Below are 20,105 nucleotides of genomic sequence, written 5' to 3'. Positions count from 1 at the left end.
ATTTTGTTGTTTTTTTTAAAGATTTATTTATTTTTATTGCAAAGTCATATATACAGAGAGGAGGAGAGACAGAGAGGAAGATCTTCCGTCCAATGGTTCACTGCCCAAGTGAGCCGCAACGGGCCAGTGCTGTGCCGATCCAAAGCCGGGAACCAGGAACCTCTTCCAGGTCTCCCACGTTGGTGCAGGGTCCCAAAGCATTGGGCTGTCCTCAACTGCTTTCCCAGGCCACAAGCAGGGAGCTGGATGGGAAGTGGAGCTGCCGGGATTAGAACCGGTGCCCATATGGGATCCTGGAGTGTTCAAGGCGAGGACTTTAGCCGCTAGGCCACGCCGCTGGGCCCTGATGGTATATTTTGAAACAGGAAAGTTCTTCTTTGGGAAGGCAGCAGGTAATGGTCTAAATGCTTGGGTCCCTGCTTGACCTGTGACTCTGACCTGGTAGGGCCCTTGCTCTCATGGTAAATTAGGAAGTGAGTCAACATATGCAAGATCTCACTGTCTTATTCTCATTCTGCCTTTTAAATAAATGAGTCTTAAACAAACAAACAAAACAAAACAAACAAAACCTGCTTTCCTAGGCAATGTTCTCTTCCTCTCTCAGGTTCTTTTTCTTGGGGCCACAGGACCTCGTGACTCATGCACACTGGCCGCTCCCAAGCCCCAGTGCCACAAGGTGTTAGTGTTTGATTTGATGGCAGTGGACTCTGGTTTCCTGCTGCTCCAAATTTAACCTAAAGTTACCCCTCTACAGGGAGTGGGGCTGGTTCCTGGTTGTGGATCAGTCTTTAGCTCCTACTTCTTTTCACCCTTACCAGCACATAGACTGAGTGATGAGCCGTAGAGGCTGGTCCCAGGAGCCTGAATTACAACCACAGACTCCCAGACCCGATGCCTCAGATTCATTTCCCTTTTATCGTGTACAGTGTCAGATCAGTGCAACTAACTTCAGAGTTGGCAGAAATAGCAATTATTGCAAAATTATTCTTGGGTCACAAGTAACTGCTGTCCTACAGGAAGAGAAAATCCACTGAAGCAAGGGAAAGGTATCCTACACTTGTCTTCTTGGCGCTGAGGGTGCATTCTCACGTCTCTTCTAATTATCCATCACTTATCCAATGAACAAATTCAAGCTGTTATTGCATTTGGAATGTATGGGTGTGAAATTCATGGTGAGTGCAGCTACTATGGGAATACTTAGGACTTGTGATGAATTCTTCTGCTGAAGGAGGTGAAAATGCTTTCTAAAAAACATTACTCATAGGACCCAGTGCTGTAGCCTAGTGGCTAAAGGCCTCGCCTTGCCTGTACCAGGATCCCATATGGATGCCAGTTCCTGTCCTGGCGGCCCCACTTCCCATCCAGCTCCTGCTTGTGACCTGGGCCTGGGGGAAGGCGGGTAACAGTTGAATACGACTCAAACCCTTGGGACCCTGCACCTGCGTGAGAGACCAGGGGAAGGCTCTTGGCTCCTGGCTTTGGATCAACATAGCTCTGGCCATTGTGGCCACTTGAAGAGTGAATCAACAGAGGAAAGATCTTCCTCTCTGTCTCTCCTCCTCTCTGTATATCTGCCTTTCTGATAAAAATAAATAAATCTTTTTAAAAAATTACTCATGCCTCAGAGTCAGCATTATTATGCCCATTTTAGCAAAAGGGAAAGTGGAGTATGTTATGTTTATTGTTAAGTCACTCATTCAATTCAACTGTTTGAAGGTTTCCCTCAATGTTGAAATGTTACAAACCACATCCCCAATAAACAGTGCTGAGAGGTAGGGGCTTTGAGACATAGGTAGATCAGGAAGTTCTGCCTTCACAGGTGTGTCATTGCCATACAGGGGGAGTGAGCTCATCGCCACAGGAGGGGGTTGTTAAGAAGGAGAGCAAGTCAGCACAGTGGTGGGAGAGGCCCTAGCCTTAACCACGTTGGCCATCAGGCTTTGCTACCATTCATGCTGATCCATTGGAGGTACAGTTACACAGAATACACTGAAGATACTTGCAAACCAAGGAAAAACTTTTATTTTTTTAAGTGCTATATGCATTCTTTAATCGAAAGAGAAATTGTAAATGTAATTAGCTCTAATTTCTACTCCTGTCTACTAAATGCACACTTAAAAAGAAGAGCCATACAGAAGTTATAAAAGAAATTCCAGAGGGAACCCTGCGAATCACTGATCATTCTCTAGCCAGCCCCATCCTCTACCTGCTAACTCTGTAGGCTCAGGTGTTAAGGGACTGCACAGAAGGAGTGGGGTTAGGTTCGTAGGGGACGTAGAAGAGATATGAGGAGTTCCAGTAAGTGGTCAGTACATCCACAAAGCAAAGACTGGCCAAAGTTTAGACTTGATCGCATGTGAGATTATTAATGAGTAACCTGAATTGAGATTTAGAATCTGGATATAGTGTTCCTTTTATAGCAAACACACCCTTACCTACATGCACATATTGGGTTTCCTGAACCCTTACTTAGGACCTGGTATGGGTCAAATACATGTAAAATGATTAGGATAGAAGAAGAACATGCTGTTTTTCTCAACTGTATGTATTAAAGCACTCATCTGGTGATCTGGGAAATTACTCCACAGACATTTCAAAAGGTGTAGGCAAATGGATCAGCAGGTGTAAATGAGAGTGATCTTCCATTGGATTCTTTTCTGCTAAGATGAATGCCTCAAAGAACCAGGATACCTTTCTTCAAACTGCTTTGTGTACTTCTATTCAATTAACTCAGAAAACAGATTACCCTCCTTCCCACCACCCAGCGTCACAACAATGGACACAGCATGTAACATTGTACACTTTCAATCTTAATAGAACAAAGCTAGGCTTCGCATTGATGACTGGGGCACAGGGACACAAGCCCAAGATTTCAAAAACACTGAGGTTCTGTGTTCTCCAGGCTTCTTCTATGCTATTGTCTGTCCTTGGCTGTGTGGAGGCAGAATGCTGGGTAGTTGCAGAACGGGAAGTCTGTTCAGCAAGGAGCATGGCATCTCTGCTCCCACGTTCCGCCAAAGCTCTGCAGCACAGCCTGCTCCAGATTTAGAGCCCCTTTCAAAGTGAGGCACTCAGAACCTGGGCCTTGCTTCTTGTGCATCCCGCTGAGGACAAGGTATCCCCCTTCCTGCAGTGTCTCACCATCAACTGGGATCCCGGATCAGCTAGGACCACCTGATTGAGCAAGCAGGGCACTTGGTGTGCTCTCTACTCTGTCCCAGACACAGGAGGCTGACACAAACCCACGTTGGCCCCAGCAAGCACTCAGAGTGGTACAATGGGAGCGTTTGTGTCAGAGAGAGGGCCTCCGGGAGGCAGGAGGCTGTGCCAGCCGTGTCTGGAGGCATCAGTGTGGCCGAGGGGCACAGGAAGGTGGAACAGCTCTCCTTGTGGAAGGGAAGCAGAGGTCAGGGGCCCCTGAGCATTGTCTGCAGGAGGAGCTGCCTGGACAGCAGGTTGTCACTGTCTCTGAACACGTGCATGGAGGCTGCCTTGCCAGAGCCAGCATGAGGGAAGGGCCAGAATTAGTAGGAGAGAAGGGACAGAGAAGGCAGAGGCCAGAATGAAGAGTCAGGCTCCTTAGTATATTCCTCCCTCACAGGAAGTCCTGTACTTGAAGCTGCATGTCAACAGAGCGTAGAGTAAGTCAATGGATACAACATGGTGAAGAGAAGCCTTGTGGCTTGTCTTACTGCAGTGAAAAACTGGTACTAATGAATGGACCTAAGACTGAACTTGGTTTCATTAGGACACCTGATAGCTTACTCAGCACCTTTCTGATCTCTTGGCAGTGTGGACTTCCAGCTCCTCCTTTGAAAGTCATCACCTAGGAGCTGCCTATAGACCCTGCCCCTCCATCTGCTGCCCAGGAGTAAGACAGGTACTGAGGCAAAGATGACCCACCTAATTCCTCGCTCCTTCAGGGTTCTTTCAACATTGCTTGTTCACAGGGAAGCATCCAAGTGGAAAGAATTCTCATACACCCAGCAAAGGATTTAGGTTTCCGTATTTTTATGTTTGACAAACTCCAGCTCCTAATAGCCTTCCACTTTGGGGTGCCTGGAAATGCCACCACCACCTTTGACTCTGAGGGGTGGGGAGTGACCAGTGTCCTGAAGATAACAGAGCAGAAACCCCAAAGAACTTGGATGAGAGCTCAGGGAATGCTCAGCACTCTGGGAGCTGTTGTGTTTACCTGTTACAGACATGGCAAGCCTGCACACTGCTTGTTCCGAGAAACAAGAACTCTCCTTGTGATTAAAGATAAGAAGTTCCCTCCCCAGCCATGAGCATTTGTTCTGCAGACTAAATGCTGCTGCCTTAACCTCTGTCCAGAGCCTGCTGCGGCTCTGAGATTTGCTGTTGTGAGCTGCCTGTCCAAGCTCCAGGCCAGTCCTCCTCACAGTCAGGAGAGAAAGGAAGTGTTCCATGTGGAGGGGCTGCACGTCCTGGCTAGGCAGGCAGCTGTGTGCCTCCTCAAAGCAAGACCATCTTCTGCTCAATTCCCACCTTAACCCCTCCCTCACTTAGCAGTCATGCCTGGCAGCGAGCCTCTCCCCTGACAGCTTGCCTTCCAGAGAAGCTTTGTATCCAATAAAGTTAGCTGTCCATTCCATCTAGCAACCTGGTGTGGGAATAATTCACTGATGACTGTTCTGTCTCTAGCTTGAGTCACTTACCTTTAAACTCAGAATATCGCATAAAAAGAGAGTAATATGAGATAAGATCAGTCTTTTTAGACTCTAGAAATGTTGTCTAAGTTTGACGATAGACACCAAGCAAAATGAGTGAGCAGTTGCTTTATGGGAGATTGTGAGGGGCAAAAGAAAGGAAGGAGATGAAAACAAGAAATACAAGGACAACCTGGCTAGAAGAGAAAGAAGACAACAGATAAAATTGCCAGTTTGAAGTCATAAGAGTGAGGTTGTTGGTTTCGAGTAGTTTTGCATTCTTATTAGAATGGGGTAAGGTTATCATCTTTAGCATCCTTTAACATTATTTAGTAGGTATTAAAATAGAGTAGTGAACCTCTGCTTGGCTGGCTTTTGGAAAAGGAAGTTGAGAGACTCAGAACTCAGCTACTTTTGTGACTTCCATCTCCAGTCCTCCTAATCCTGGCCAAGATGGCAGCCTTGGATACTCTCTTCCGGTCATAAGCCAGGCCCAGGGCAGCCATGCAGTCGATGAAGAATGTGGTGAAGTTGATGTGCCAGCGGTACTCGCTGGTGGAGTAGTCATAGGGAAAGGAGTGGTGGTAGTTGTGGAAGCCCTCACCTGCAAGGAAAGCAAGGAGAGCTGTCATGGAGCTTTGCTGATTGCCATCTTCTTTTCACTGAGCACCAGCTTCCTAGCAGTTTCCCTAGAACCTGAGAGAAATCTGCTGTTGTGAAATGAATGGAAGGATGTAATGTCTTCTGTTCTTCCAAATAGATGCCCTCGGAAGTAGCTTAAGGCACGATTGATGAGGCCCTTATTCCCCATGCATGGAGCTGTTGTGGGAGGAAGACTGACAGCTTGTCTCAGACAATGAGCTGACTACAGAAGACAGGGAATGCTGAGAATGTAATGTAGACTGGAGACTTCCAGAGTTTCAGGAAGCATGACCCAAGACCCTAAAGGCTCTCTGTGTTTGTATGTGCTGGTATGGAGAGGAGAGAGCCCAGAATTACGAACTTGGGCTGTGCTGCTTATGTGGTAAGCAAAGGCGCTTGCTCTCTGCACTACAGCAGCACCACCATGAGGGTGGGATGTTCCAGTGGAATGGGAGGTGGTGCCCAACAGTTTGAGGAAAACGGTCCCAACCCAGGGACAGAAGATACCTCAGCCTCTGCTTGTCTTGAGCAGGCCTCTCTGAATTCTCATTCTCTGAGCTTTGACCCTGGGCTGCAGTTGGTGCTGACCAAGTTCTTGAAGAAGGAAGAACTAAATTGCTCAGATGCTCCTTCTAACCTCTGACATTCTGAGAACCTTGTAGTAGCATTTCACTTGGATTGCTAGAGAGAATTAAAGAGATTCTTCTGATTTAGCAGTATTTCTCTATTAGTAAAGCTTTGGGGAAAGGAGTGTTGCTAGCTACAGTAGGAATAGAAGGAAAGAATAATGTAAGGGGACTACTTATGAATGATATGAAAGACTCACCAACTGTTGCTTTAATGGTCCTTCGTACTAAAATCAGTAAACAGTAGGTCATTGTACTCACTTGGAAGTATGGTGCAGTGAATACAGTGGGAGATGACAAATACCGTTTTATACACCTAAAGTTTTTTGAACTAAACTATAATTACTCTACATTTCATACATCATGTTCAAATATAAAACACTAGTCCCACTGGCCACAATGTGATTCTTTTTCTATACCTGCACCTTGTGACTTCTGTACAACTGGAGAATTATCCAGAGGTGAAGTGAAAATTGAGAACTCTAAGAGGCTCATTATATTTAGCACTTGCAGTTGTAGTTTGTTTTAGAAGCAAGCTTTGAGGAGATTTTTTTGGTTACCCTTTCTCTTTTGAATAGCACCTCTAGTATTTTCAAATTTTTCAAAGATTTACGTACCTTAAAAGTAGAGAGAAAGAGAGAGAGAGAGTAACAAAGTGAGAGATTCTCCTCCAGTTGTTTCACACCCCAAATAGTTTTTTCACCAGCAAGGACTAGCCCAAGAAGAAACCGAGAGCTGAGAACTTCATCTTGGATGCCCAAGCACTTGGGCCATCTTCTATTGCATTTCTAGGTGCATTAGCAGGAAACAGATCAGAAACAGAGTAACTGAACTTAAGCTGGTATAATATGGGGTGCTGAGAACATTGCACTAAAACCTAACCTCTCTGTTTTTTTAAAAGGATTTTTTTTTTTTATTGCAAAGCAAGTAAAATTGACGAAGAGAAGGAGAGACAGAAATAAAGATCTTCCATCTGCTGGTTTACTCCCCAAATGGGCACAACGGCCAGGGCTGAGCTGATCCTAAGCTAGGAGCTTCTTCCAAGTATCCTACGTGGGTGCAGGTTCCCAAGTCTTTGGACCATCCTCTACTGCTTTCCCAGATTATTATCATGGATTGGATTGGACATGGAGCAGCCAGGACATGAACCAGCACCCATATGGCATCCCATTGCTTATAAGGAGAAGATTAAGAAATAGAGCCATTGCACTAGGTCCCTTACCTATTTTTATGCTGAAAAAATTAAGGTGCAAGGTACTCAAAAAAGCATGTTAATCTTGTATATATGCTTGTAGCATAAACCTCAGCAGTAGACCACTAGACATGCCTTGCTGTAGACTGATGACTTACCCATGGTTGAGAGAGAAACCAGTGCATTCTCTCGGGGGTTAATGTTCTTGTCATACGGGCGATATCCATACATGTGGGCAGCACTGTTCACCAGCCAGGTGGCATTGAGCACTATAACATAACGCAGAAAAGTGGCCACATACAAGCTATGTCGGAAAGTTTCACCCCAGAAATACCAGGGCACGAACGTGGGCAGGATGAAGCACATCAGCAGGACAGCAGGTTTGTAGTACCTGTGTAGAGAGATCGCAGGCTGAGCCGGGCCCTGGGATCAAGACCTGCTCCTTACTGTCCCATCTCACAGGGCTGGGCTGTCTCTTTCCTCCTCCCTGTGAGCACATAGGTGGGATCAGTTGAACATGCCAAGACTGGCCCTCTCTGTGCAGATGGGGTGAAGAGGAGGGTGAGGGACTTCTCTAGACTCCCAGTATGGGAACCAGCCCATCATGACTAGGATGCTGGACCCCTAGCTCTTTCTACTGTGCATGATTTCCTGGTGGTGAAGTGTCAGGTGAGGTCTCCACCTTGGCTCCTCAGCAGAGTCCTGCTGCCTGGGCCTATGTCTCTGTGTTTGGGCTCCCTCCTCTTCCCCATTGCATTTTGGGCACAAAGTCCATGGGTAGTGTTCTGCCTCCATTTCCTGTGTTCTTTTCCTTTGTAGTGCCCTAGGTACATATTTTATGTTCCAACATTGTCCCAGGTCAGTAGTCATGTGCTGCACTTGGTTGGTTTAACTAAGGTAGCTCAGAGAAGGAGAACCAAAGCCTTGGTGCAGACTGTGGGCCTGTGGGATGGTAATGTATGGAGTTTGCAACGATGGTTTTGTATCTGCAAACAATCAGTTACTCAACATGAACTTGTCTGGATAAGGCAATGGAGGAAAAGTGGAGTCCCTCTGCCACAGGTGCAGGACCACCCTGGCTGCATGGTTCCTCACTCACCTTCTCTGGAACATCACCAGTTTCTCAGCTTTGAGGTCAGACAGGTCCAACAGCCTGCCCTTCTCCTTAACGGCCGGGTGTTTGCGTACCAGCAGCCAGCCCACGTGAGAGAAGAAGAAGCCACGTCTGGAGTTATGGGGATCGGCGTTGGTTTCTGAGAACTTGTGGTGGGCACGGTGGTCTCGGGCCCATTCAAACACATCATTCTGTAGGGACAGAGAAAGTGTGGGGGGGTGCTGAAGAGAGACGTCCTCTAAGAAGAATCTGAAGCCCCAGGCGTCCTCTTAGCCCTGCGGCATCCTGGAGGAGCTGCCCCTGCCATACACTACTGCTGCGGCTCTGTGCCCTCCAGAGTCCCTGAAGAGGTTCCTGCTACCTCCTGTGGGGTTCTGTGGTGGGCTGGGTCGGGGGAAGTGTCCAGAGTGCAGATGGCCTTATCAGGGGTGAGCCATGTTCTTCCACAAGCAGTATGGGTTGGAAAATCTCTCTCTCTCTTTCTCTCTGTCTAAGATTTATATATTTTTATTGGAAATTCAGATATACAGAGAGGGAGAGAAACAGAGAGGAAGATCTTCCATTTGGTGATTTACTCCCCAAGTGACTGCTATGGCCGGAGCTGCGCTGATCCGAAACCAGGAGCCTAGGGCCTCTTCCAGGTCTTCCACATGGGTACATGATCTCAAAAGTTTGAGCCATACTTGACTGCTTTCCCAGAGCACAAGCAGAGAGCTAGATGGGAAGTGGGTCCACCAGGATTAGAACTGGCAGCCATATGGAATCCCAGCATGTGCAAAGTGAGGACTTTAGCCGCTACACCACTGCTCCAAGCCCAGAAGATGTCTTTTAGGACCTGCCTGATCCCTGGGCAAGGAAAATGTGAGGCAGGCCATGGAGTGTTAGGGTCCTAGTTGGGGGTTTAAACAGCAGGGAGCTCCATTCTAATGGCAAGAGAAGGCTCAAACTGCTCAGTGACTGGCACGACAGAGGTCGTGATCATAACCACTTATCCCAGGGACTTTTGGGATTCTCCTGGGACTCTTTCCATCCCTTAAGCAAGACAACAGTCTGTCTCTCCCTTCCCTTTGCCTGCGGACAACATCAGGATCCTCCTAGTTGCTGGGACGGAGACAATTATGCAAATTTGAAAAGCACCTGGGATATTGGTTTGTCCTAAGAAGGCTAATTTGGTTTTAGTTTTCTTCTTGCTCCAAATTGAACCTTGTACCATAATCTGTCAATTGCTCATTTCTACAGTTTGACAGTTGAGGGACTTTCTTCTCTACATCTTGTTGCTTTCTTAAAACATTTTGACCTAAGAAACTTTAATATCTTCCTTAGCAAACCTGGCATACCAACAAGGAAGTGCAATTTTTTATTGTTGTTGTTTTAATCCTCTAGCAACTCAATTTCTTTGTGTTAAATGGGTTTATTCATCTACCTACCTCCTAAGATTGTTCTGAGGATTGATTAAGTTACTCTGTGTCAATGGTTCAACATAGTGCTAGACACATATTCAGTGCTATACAACTGTTGGCTGTACTGAAGAATTAATGAGCCTGTTAAACACTGGCTTCAAGCTAATGGTGCTGAGGTCCTAAGGCATTGTCTGCCTGCTACACCAGATCAGCCACTGACTGTTGCTCCTTAGTCCTTATGATAAACGATGAAAACAGTCTGTGTGCTAACACAGGAACCTCAGCATCTAAATCAAAGTAGTTGTTTCCCTTCTCTCTTCCAGGGACTCAGAGCAGTCCACCTGCTTTGCAGACTTCAAGCTGAGCCTGCACTTGCAGTGACATAGAGGAGAGGAAAGTGCCACAACTGTCAGAGTGGCTCCTCTGCTGGCGCCAGTCCCCTCCATTTTGCTTCCAGACCATTGCTAGGGTGTGTGGAGAAGCAAGAGGTGAGCCCTGCCAGCCCCTTACCTGGAAGGCCATGGTGTCAGCAATGATCAAGAAGAGCCGCAGGGGCAGCCGGGCTTTGTATGTCCTGTGGGTCCACAGACGGTGTGCTCCTGCTGTGACTCCCAGGCCACTGATCACTCTGTAGAAATACACTGCAAGGAGAGGGCAGGGATGTCACCAACACACCTGAGTTCCACTTTGGCACATGTGTTGGAGATACTCTCCTTAGGCCACACTGTGTCCACATCAGGCTTTGGTTCAGGGTCTGCTTTTTGCTGAGTTTGAAGGATAGCATTCTTGGAAGCCCCTGCCCATTGAAAAGTGCCACTCCCTCCAGCTTTTCTGCCTCTGGAGGTAGGCTAAGGAGTTTCGTAGAGAATGTAGATAGGCAAGAGAGAGAATAAGGCTTTCGTCACTTAGTTACATCACCCCAGGTTCTACTGACACTGATCCTCAGCTAACATTTGTGGTGTTCAGGCCACAGTTTGCTCCCATGGGACTTAGACCATAAGCAGTAAATGACTACGTTATCCAGAACACATTGAGCTCTAAGGAACTGGAGGAGCTGTGGGTTGTAGCAGGCATGCAGAGGACTTAAAGCCATCATTGTTTTCTAGGAGATTGATGCGCCGTAACTGAGCCCCCTGTGTTACTGTGCAGCCAGCCGATCAACAGGAGCTACCTAACTAGCCTCTGCCTCCCCCTGCCCTGTGCCCTTCCTTCTCCAAGGCCCCCAGGAGAGCCAGAGGCAGGGTCTGTTGCGGTGACTGTTCTCACTGGTTTTCCTCTGAACTGAAAGGACTTACTGACTTCAAAGCATTGATGCCTTCTTCCCAGAGATAGAAGCTGACCACATCTCTACCTGCTGAAGTCCCTGTGGGGCCAAAGCTCTCCATTTACTTAACAGAGGAGGGAAGTGGCTTTGGGCAGGAAGGCAGGTGTGCCAAGCTCAGAAACCAGAAAGGTTCTGTTATGCTGCTTTTACAAGTGGACGATAGACTCGACAAGTGGACAGGATCCCCTACTGTGGGAACTGGGAAGAGGTCCTGGGCACACTGCTGCATTTTATATCAGCTCCTTTAAGTCTGTCATGAGAATGGCATTAATTTAGCTGGAGATTCATTCCCTCTTGCTTTCTCAAGATAGAAATGATTGTACAGTCTCACTGAGCCATGTCCCATGGCTTTCATCCCAAGAGAAGAGCTGGAGGGTTTTTCCCTTTGGCTCCCAGAGTTTCCAGGAGAATTTCTTCAGTCCTTCCCAAAGGGTATTTCTGAGAAGTTTTCCAGTGGAGGAGATAGAAGCCAATCAAAATAGTTAAGCCATGAGAATTGCTGTGATGACACCTTTGCAACCCCAGGAACATCACCTTCCTTGTGAGAAAATGCTGTTGGGACCAGCATTGTGGCATAATGTGTTAAGCCCCCACCTACAGTCCTAGAATTCCTTTTGGGCATCAGTTCGATTTCTGGTTGCTCCACTTATAATACAAGTCCTTGTTAATGTGCTTGGGGAAAGCAGCAAGACATAGCTGAAGTCATTAGACAGCTGAACTCCCATGAGAGATCCAGTGAAGCTCCTGACCCTGATTTCTGGCTTTGGCCCAGCCCCAACTATCATAGCCATTTGGGAGTGTGAATCAGTAGATGCAAGATCCTCCTTTGTCTGTCCTTCCTTCCCTTTCTATCTGTAACATTGCCTTTTGAAGGAAAAAAAAAAAAAAGGTGGTGTTGTTCCAGACATTTCATGGAAAAACAGTAATCCTGAGCAGGTGAATCTTGGTTGATTTCACTGGAACTTGGAGGATTTCCCAAGATAACTTTTGAGGGTTCCTTCTTGACCTGAGTGTTCCCAGGAAAGCTGCTAACTATTGAATACCTGCCCTTCTGGCAAATTGCCCTTCAGGATGAGCTGATGGAAATCAACCCGCCACACTGGAAAGCTGCAAGCTGCTTGATAGAGAGCAATTTCTAACTGACTCCTGCTCAGAGTAGCTACTTGGACCCCAGGGTCTGTAGAACTTCCTGCTGCTTTCCCCTACCCTGCCTTCTGGGAACACATGTGAAACTACCTGCAAGGAAAAGGAATGGCTACACAAGTACCTCACTGAAAACGCTGAACTAAGGGAAGGTCACGGACAAATTGACAATAATAACCCTCTTTATGTTGGTCTCAGGTTGAAGCCACTCTGTGCTTTCCTTTCTGGCCTAACCTGACTGTCCCTGTTAGGAGGGGAAGGTATGCGGGCAAGGAAGGCTGATGGAAGCTGCCGGGTTGTGGGCACTTAAAGGCATATGGACAGAAATGCTGAGATCAGTCTGATGGGGAATGGAACATGAAATAGGATCTGTTTTAAGTCTCTATTTTATGGACAGTACACTGGAGTCTGACATGAGGCAGTGGAACAACATGTCTGTGTATCGTGGCAAATACAAGAACCTCCTCCATCCTTCTCTATACCAAAGGAGTGTGGTCTGGCCAAGGAAGAAGACTCAAAGAGTTTCCCGGACAGCCAGCTTTCCCTTCCTCCTCCAGCAAGCTCTCTCCCTCAGCAGAGACCCCCTGCTCAATGCTCTGAGTGGGCTCATCGTCCACCATAAAGCCGTGGGTGTGTCCCAGGCTCCCCTGCCTCTCAGCTCAGGGGCTGGTCTTGTTTTTGGCAGGCCTGGGACAGGAGCCAAGCAAATGACTCAAACATAAAAGTTCTCAGGGACGGCTGACTCTGGCACAGGTCACTTCAGTCACATGGCACGTGGCCTCAGAGCTACTTCCTGAAGACCCTTGCTAAAGGGCTCCCAGGATTCACTTTCCAGCAGTATCCAATCCCCCTAGACCACGTTCCCAACCCAGTGGAGAAATGCCTGGCAAAGCCAGAGTTGGGAGGACCCAGGGCTCTGTGGGAGATCCTGCCTCCCTCCAGAGCAGGGAGAACCCTTGGGCTTGCTCAGCAGGGTGGGAAGCCACTTACCCCAGAGCCAGGTGTGGAACTTGCAACTGGGCACCAAGGTGATCCCATACAGGGCTCCGATGTGTAGCAGAGCCATGAGGATGATGTTTCTCCAGACATACTGGAGCTTGGGCCTGGGGCCCTCCTCGTCCCGGTAGCTGGGGTCATAGATGTCATCTTTGAACTCAGGACGGATGTCTTCCTCGGTGGGCAGGGGGTTCTTCCCCAGCTTGTCCTCTGCACCCTGTGGGAGCCTGGAGTGGGGTGTGGTGACAGTAGCGGTTGTGTTTGTGTAGGAGCTGGAGACCTGTATGGGAGGGAAGAGGAGGTCAGGAAAGAGGAGACAGAGGAGGCAGTGGCAGCCACTTGACTTTCTGATCCCACAAGGGAGAAGGGAGCGGGCAGGCTCAGACCCGGGCCCATCACCAGGGGGAAAGCAAGTTCAGTCTGTGGCTCAGCACCAGGTATGAGGAGGGTGATCAGTGCAGTGTGCAAGAGGCTGAGTTTCCCAGTAACTGCAGAAGGATTGGTGGTAAAACTTAGGGGTGATGAAGGGTGAAACACTTGCATTCATATGAACACACGAAAGGAAAAGCCACAGGTACACAAAGTTGCCTGCAACACTATGTTTTTCTTTAAAGTGTATGAATCAATGGTGTAAGAATTAGCCCCTAAACAGAATAGCGTCTGCAATCTAGTGAGGCCAGGCACTTGGGAGAGATGGCTGAGCTCTGTCCCCTCCTGTTACCTGCAAGCCCTACTACTGCCTTTCAACCCGCTCAGAGTGGATGCTGGGATGCTTACCTCCTGCTGCAAGTGGGTAAGCATCTTCTTTAGTTTCTGGATTGCTGGTTTGTGTCAGAGACCAAGAGTGAGGGCTGCAGTTTGGAAGCGTGAAGACACACGGTGGGCTTGGGATCCGGCACCTGCTGGAGTGCAGCGCTGGGATCGGTACCTGGGATTCACGGCGGTGTAATCCTGTCTGCATCTGAACCTACTGAACGCCAGCCTCCTCACAGCATTGGATTTAAAGGCAAGAGTTGACAGTGGGTGCCTATACCCCATATTTCATCATATAGTTTTTAATCCGCCTTCAAAATAGGACAAGGTGCACAGAGATGACTGACTAAGGATCCCCATGGGAAGTCAAGGTTGGGACAGGGGAGGGGGCAGAAAGCTACTGGAGCCCTGAAGGGATGCTGCAGACCCGAGTAACTGTGACTCCTCCCTTCTACTCCTACGGCTGCCTTTACCCCTGCTGAAATACTTAAGGAGGCCTTTCTCAACTCTGGCTGGTTTGGGGCCACACGGAATTTGGTACTACCTTGGCCACACTTGCCATTGGCACAACACAATCTGCTGTTCCCTCCTCTACCTCTTTCTTCTACTGACTGCTGAGCGTCTGCCTTTAGCCTTCCCTCTGTATACACAAGGACTGGGTGCTGTTATGGGCTGAATTCAAAGGTCATAGTAAAGAGCTGGGCAGAACCTGGGAAGCCACAGTGGTGCCTACTATTCACTCCTCCATCCAGTCTTCCTGTACCCAGGTTAGAGGTGGGAATCATTTCACTTATGCTGTAGGAATTGGGGCCTGGGAATTGGAGACACTCCATGTCCTTCTCCAGATTGTGTGATTCTAGCCTATGGGGTCCAAGGCTTGGCCCTATCCACCAACACTAGGATGCTAATCCCAGAGCCCACCAGGCTGAGGCCACACCCCAGCATGCTACGCTCACATAGATGCATCTGTGTTCTGGCATGTGCATTAATCAAATACCAGAATCCTTGATCCATGACTCCACAAAGAACACAGTGGGTAGTTGTGTTACCAAGCCACAGTCAAACTGTGTGGGACATGTTGAATCATCTTCGTGTTGTTGGGGGAGATTGTCAGGGGAATGTTGGACTCATCTTCCTGAGGAAGAGCAGCAGGCCCAGTCATGTGTCCCCACAGCAGCAGGAGAGGGGATTGGCTGTAGAATGAGAGGAGCCTTTGCATCTTGAGTGGTCACTGCCAGTTCACAGAGTCGTTTTGTTGCATCCTGTGTAAGGTGGGCACTTCATTATCCTATCGGAAAGAGAAGCCATGGGCAGATGCCGTAACCTGCCTGTGGTCACAACAGCCAGGAGGTCGTGAAGCTGGGCCGATTCCAGAAACATGATGCCAAAGCCCAACTTTTTTTTTTCTGATAAAGTTTATTTAGAAAGTGAGGATATGACAAAAACACATTAAGGGTTACAGTGTACAGAGAGAGGAAAGGTGGGTAAGAGAGGTTTCTGTTTTCATCCTGTGTCCACTGGGAGAGTATGCCGCTCCCTGTTGCCAGGCTTCTCATGAGCATGAGAAGGGGAATGGTGACATGATGCCACCACCAAGTCCCAGGGGAAGAGGAATACAACTGGGGAAGGAATTTTGAAATTGACAGGTAGGCAGACTCTATTACATAGGGTGAATTTGTGAATCTGTTGTTGCTATCTGCCTTTCCCCTGTCCCATTTCATTTCCTCTTGAGATTTGCTGATCCCTATTCTTAAGGGTTGCTGAAGGATGTAGATTCATCTCCAATTCTGTGGCTGCTTTCTACTGATTAGTGGTGTGGCCTTGCATGTCCCCAACTTGGAAATCTCAGTATGTCTTATCTAATGGATCCATTTCATGAGCCATAAAAAGTCTAGTTGATGCCTATGGCTCTGTCCCCATATTATCATCACCATTCCAAGAAGGTACTGGGTTCTTCTTACTCTTTCTCATTTCTTCTTGTTTTTTCTTTTTTAAAGATTTTTTATTATTATTGGAAAGCCGGATATACAGAGAGGAGGAGAGACAGAGAGGAAGATCTTCCATCCAATGATTCATTCCCAAGTGAGCCACAACGGCCGGTACTGCGCTGATCCGAAGCTGGGAACCAGTAACCTCTTCCAGGTCTCCCACGTGGGTGCAAGGTCCCAAAGCTTTGAGCTGTCCTTGACTGCTTTCCCAGGCCACAAGCAGGGAGCTGGATGGGAAGTGGAGCTGCCGGGATTAGAACCGGCGCCCATATGGGATCCCATATGGGATCCTGGGGGCGTTCAAGGCGAGGACTTTAGCCGCTAGGCCACGCCGCGGGGCCCCTTTCTTCTGATTTTGAAACAGCATCTGAGGGCCTTGACATGAGCAGGCTGACTCATCTTTCACGTGTACGTGGACATGATCCTCTGCTCTGCACAGGAGTCAGATAAAAGATGGCACAACACGCACTGTGTGTTCTAATGCCAGGACACACTCTGGTCTCGAGTCCCTGAGATTGGAGATCCCACTGTCCTGGAGCTGACAGGACTTAAAAGCCCATGTTGGGCTTGGTAATATAAAAGGATATCAGTGGGAATCTCCCAGGACTCCAGCCTCAGGCCTCTGGGCTAGCACCATTGCGACCACCTAAAACCCACCAGATTCCTGGCCTGCTTTACCCAGACCAGCGCCAAGTTATACTACAGGTGGGACCAACGAAGGACCCCCTCAGGCACCTGGCCTATTGGTGCCTCCCCGACAAGACCCCAGTCTCAATCCATTGACCAGGCTCAGCTCAGTGTTGTGCCAGGGGTATGGATTGCCTAGGACCCAGTGTTAAGCCGCTGGCCTTCTACTCCCAGACCGGTGTTGTGGTCTGCTTGCAAGTAAAGCCTTCCTAGAACCAATGGGCCCCTGATATGTCTGCTTCAACCTGGTGTGTTGGTATGCTAGGGTTTGGCTTGCTTAGGGCCCAGCATCAGGCCCTGATCTGCACCTCCCTGACTGATGCTTTGGTGTGCTACTGATGTGCTTACCAAGGAACCCAGTGTCAGACCCCTGGACTGCCAGAGTCCATACTTACACACTGGAATACTGCAGATGAAGCCTGACTAGGACATGTGACAGAGCTCAGCTCAGGAGTTTAGTGTCCCAGACCCACATATGCTTTGACTCATGGACCTGCACCTTTTGCCCCATGTTCTTTGTGCCTGGGGAGCCTCATCTGCAAAGCTGGGAAACAAGTAAGTCGTGTATTCAAGAACTTCCATTCCATGCCCAGTGTGCCCCACATGCCCAGGACCCTGCAAATGGAAGAGGAGTAGGCTAGGAGTCCTGTGGTGAGGATTGGCTCCAAGGAGGGATGCCCTGGGCTTGTGTCAGTCTGTTTCATCTGCTCCCACAGAGCAAACTGCTGAGGGTGGAACAGTTTTCGTAACAGCAAATATTACAGTTCTGATCAAACACCGGCAGGTAGTGAAGGCCCCTTTCCTGCTGTGTGGATGGCCATCTTTCACTGTATGTTCCTTTGGGGGAGGGGTCTGAGATATTTTGGGGGATTCTTTTCCAGAGGCAGTGATGTCATTCATGAAGGCCCTGCGTTCGTGACCCAAACACCTGCTAAGCACCAACCTCTAAATAAATACAAAATTCCATCCCAAGAGGCTGTGCTTTCCTGAAATGTTAGGAGGAGGGGATACACCTTCATTCTACTGCATTCATGAGGGAAGAGGGCTCAGGATTTCTTCTGGGGCCTACCCTCCACTGTGGCTCGAGATGGCCATGCCGTGGACACCAGCTTTGCTTAACTTGTTATTACTGCCCAGGCACACTCACCCTTGTGTCTCCCAGAGCTGTGCCCATCAGGAATCATCTGACATGCCAGGATTCTCTGGACACTGCCCTCTTGTTTCCTGAGATCCTGGTGGACACCACTGCTGCTGCTGTGCTTACTTTGGGCTGGTGGCATTGCTTAGGGCACTGGCATCATTTTCTGCCGAGAAAGAAAGGGGAGGTGTGTCCAGGCCAAGTCTGAGTTGGAGACATTGTTTTTCCTCCCTAAGACCGCTGCCCTTAGGGAGTCCAGAGAAGGTCTGGATGAGGGACAGGGCGGCGCCCCTTTCAGGGTCTGGAACCAGGCCCCGAAGTGATGAGTGCTTCATGCATGTGTGTCCCAGGGCTGTGATGTGTCACCCAATAGTCAGACTCCTGGGAGGTGGTGACTATCTACCAAGTGAGACCATTTGTGGGAAATAATGGTATAGGGGAAGCATGAGCCTTGGTATCAACCAGTATTCCATCAGGAAGCAATTGGAATTTATAAATAAGGATATGTTCAGTATTTGTGTATAATGGGATTAGTAATAGTCTAGCTTTAATAAATATTTTAGGGCCTAGCACAGTGGCCCAGCAGCTAAATTACCTGCCTTAAATGCTCCAGGATCCCATATGGGTGCAGGTTCTAGTCCCGGCAGCCCCACTTCCCATCCAGCTCCCTGCTTGTGGTCTGGGAAAGCAGTCAAGGACAGCTTAAAGCCTTAGGACGCTGCACCCATGTGCAAGACTCGGAAGAAGTTCCTGGCTCCTGGTTTCAGATTTGCTCATATCTGGTCGTTGTGGTCACTTGGAGAGTGAATCATCGGATGGAAGATCTTCCTCTCTGTCTCTCCTCCCCTCTATGTATCTGACTTTGCAATAACAATAATAAATAAATCTTTAAAAAATAAATATTTTAGCATAGATGAAGAAAGTACAAAGTATGCTTAAGAGATACACAATGGAAATACAAACTGTTATTTCTGGAAGGGAGCCCAAGATTTCCTTGTACTTGTAAAATTTCATTTTGATTGTTCCCCATGAGGTAGCAAGGAAATCAGGTCCCATTGAGCCCCCTAAGCTGAACAGTATGTGAAGAGTCAGATGTTTATATTGCCCTTTGGCTGCAATCCATGCCTCTCATCATTGCTGCAAGGCCCTCTAAGACCAGACCCCTTCTCACTGTGTGCCTGCTGCTGCTTGCTCCATCTCTGGCCACCCCACCCCTTCTCCCTGTTGTCTCTTGCCCTATGGTACTTCTGGAGCCTGGGTACATTCCTTTCTTCTGCCTGGAGCACTCTCCTGCCCATCCCCCTTCTCACACAGGCCTCTCACTGAGTGAATTCCTGTCTCTTTCAGTTCTTCAGTAACTGTAGCAGCCTGGCTGCTATTGGATCCATTCTCTCAGTGGCTGCTGGTTTTGTGACTTTCATCATGTTCTGCTGGGATGCCCTCTGGGGATAGGGACAGTGTCTGTCTTGCTCACCTCCATCTCCCAGCACTGCCTGGCCGCAGATGAGTTGTAATAGCATTCCACGTGTTGTATAATTCATGAGCACGACATTTTTGAAGATCTCTCCTTTTCTAGGCTGTGGTGTAATACAGCTGTTCCTTAAGTGTCCCCAGTCCTCTCCCCATGATGTAGTCTGTGCAGTCTGTGCCTTGCTCATTGTTCCTGTGCAGGAGCAGGAGCCCCTGACCCTCTCTGTGCTGGCTGTCGCCACTCGCTTGGAAACTAAGGTAAATGCTGTGAGAGTTTGTTTCTGCTCTTCCAGAATATGCAGTCCCTTTGTGGGGAACACCTGGGAATGCTGTGCCATCTGCCTGGGCTCCACAGACCTTTCCACTCTGAAAGATAAATCTGGAGCCCTTGTAGAGACTCCTCAGACCAAGGAAGAAGCTGCTCTGAGAGTGAGCCCCATTGCTGTTGCTGTCTGCCTGATGTGGAAAAACCAGCCCTAAAGCCACAATACCCCGCATGGGATTCAGCTGAAGTCTGATAACTCCCTATCTTATCCCCTATACTTCCCCACCAGAAGCTGACTGCAGGTGTACTGGGTCGTTGTGTCGGAGGTCAAATGTGAAGCGCAGGCAAGCGTTCAATGAGGTAGACATACTGGTTTGGTTTTACATACGTCTTGATCATATGAACTTAATTTTCTGTTGTGCGTTTTGATTGCCATTCCCTTGTAGGAAATTGGTTTTATTTGATGTATCCATATTCTTTTTTCTCAATAAAGGCAAATCCTAATAAAAATTAGTGTGTATGTCAATGGGGCAGCCTTTTGTGTGGAGTTATGCCTCAAGTGTAGTGAGAAGGGTGTCCATTTGCTGGAGGCGGTTATATTTTAATAATACCAAAGTATTACACCCTAAAAGGAGGCTAGACTAGGAGCCAGCTTCACCCTCTCCACCACACATAATTTCTGGCACTGAAGTCTAAA

General features: G+C 48.3%; 1 protein-coding gene across 1 annotated transcript; it reads right to left on the bottom strand.

Annotated features, from left to right (window-relative positions):
• Window positions 1-4,688: 4,688 nt before the first annotated feature.
• Window positions 4,689-13,908, bottom strand: LOC101535592 (stearoyl-CoA desaturase). Its single transcript, XM_058671090.1, has 6 exons — window positions 13,885-13,908; window positions 13,102-13,486; window positions 10,155-10,285; window positions 8,230-8,435; window positions 7,289-7,521; window positions 4,689-5,274 (listed from the first exon to the last, which is right to left on the bottom strand). The coding sequence occupies exons 1-6, from the start codon at window positions 13,906-13,908 to the stop codon at window positions 5,075-5,077; spliced, it is 1,179 nt and encodes a 392-aa protein (XP_058527073.1). The 3' UTR covers window positions 4,689-5,074.
• Window positions 13,909-20,105: the final 6,197 nt, after the last annotated feature.

Source organism: Ochotona princeps, chromosome 13 (assembly GCF_030435755.1).
Source record: "Ochotona princeps isolate mOchPri1 chromosome 13, mOchPri1.hap1, whole genome shotgun sequence".
NCBI lineage: Eukaryota > Metazoa > Chordata > Mammalia > Lagomorpha > Ochotonidae > Ochotona > Ochotona princeps.
Note: the sequence above shows the minus strand (reverse complement) of the source record. Positions and strands in the feature narration are given on the sequence as shown.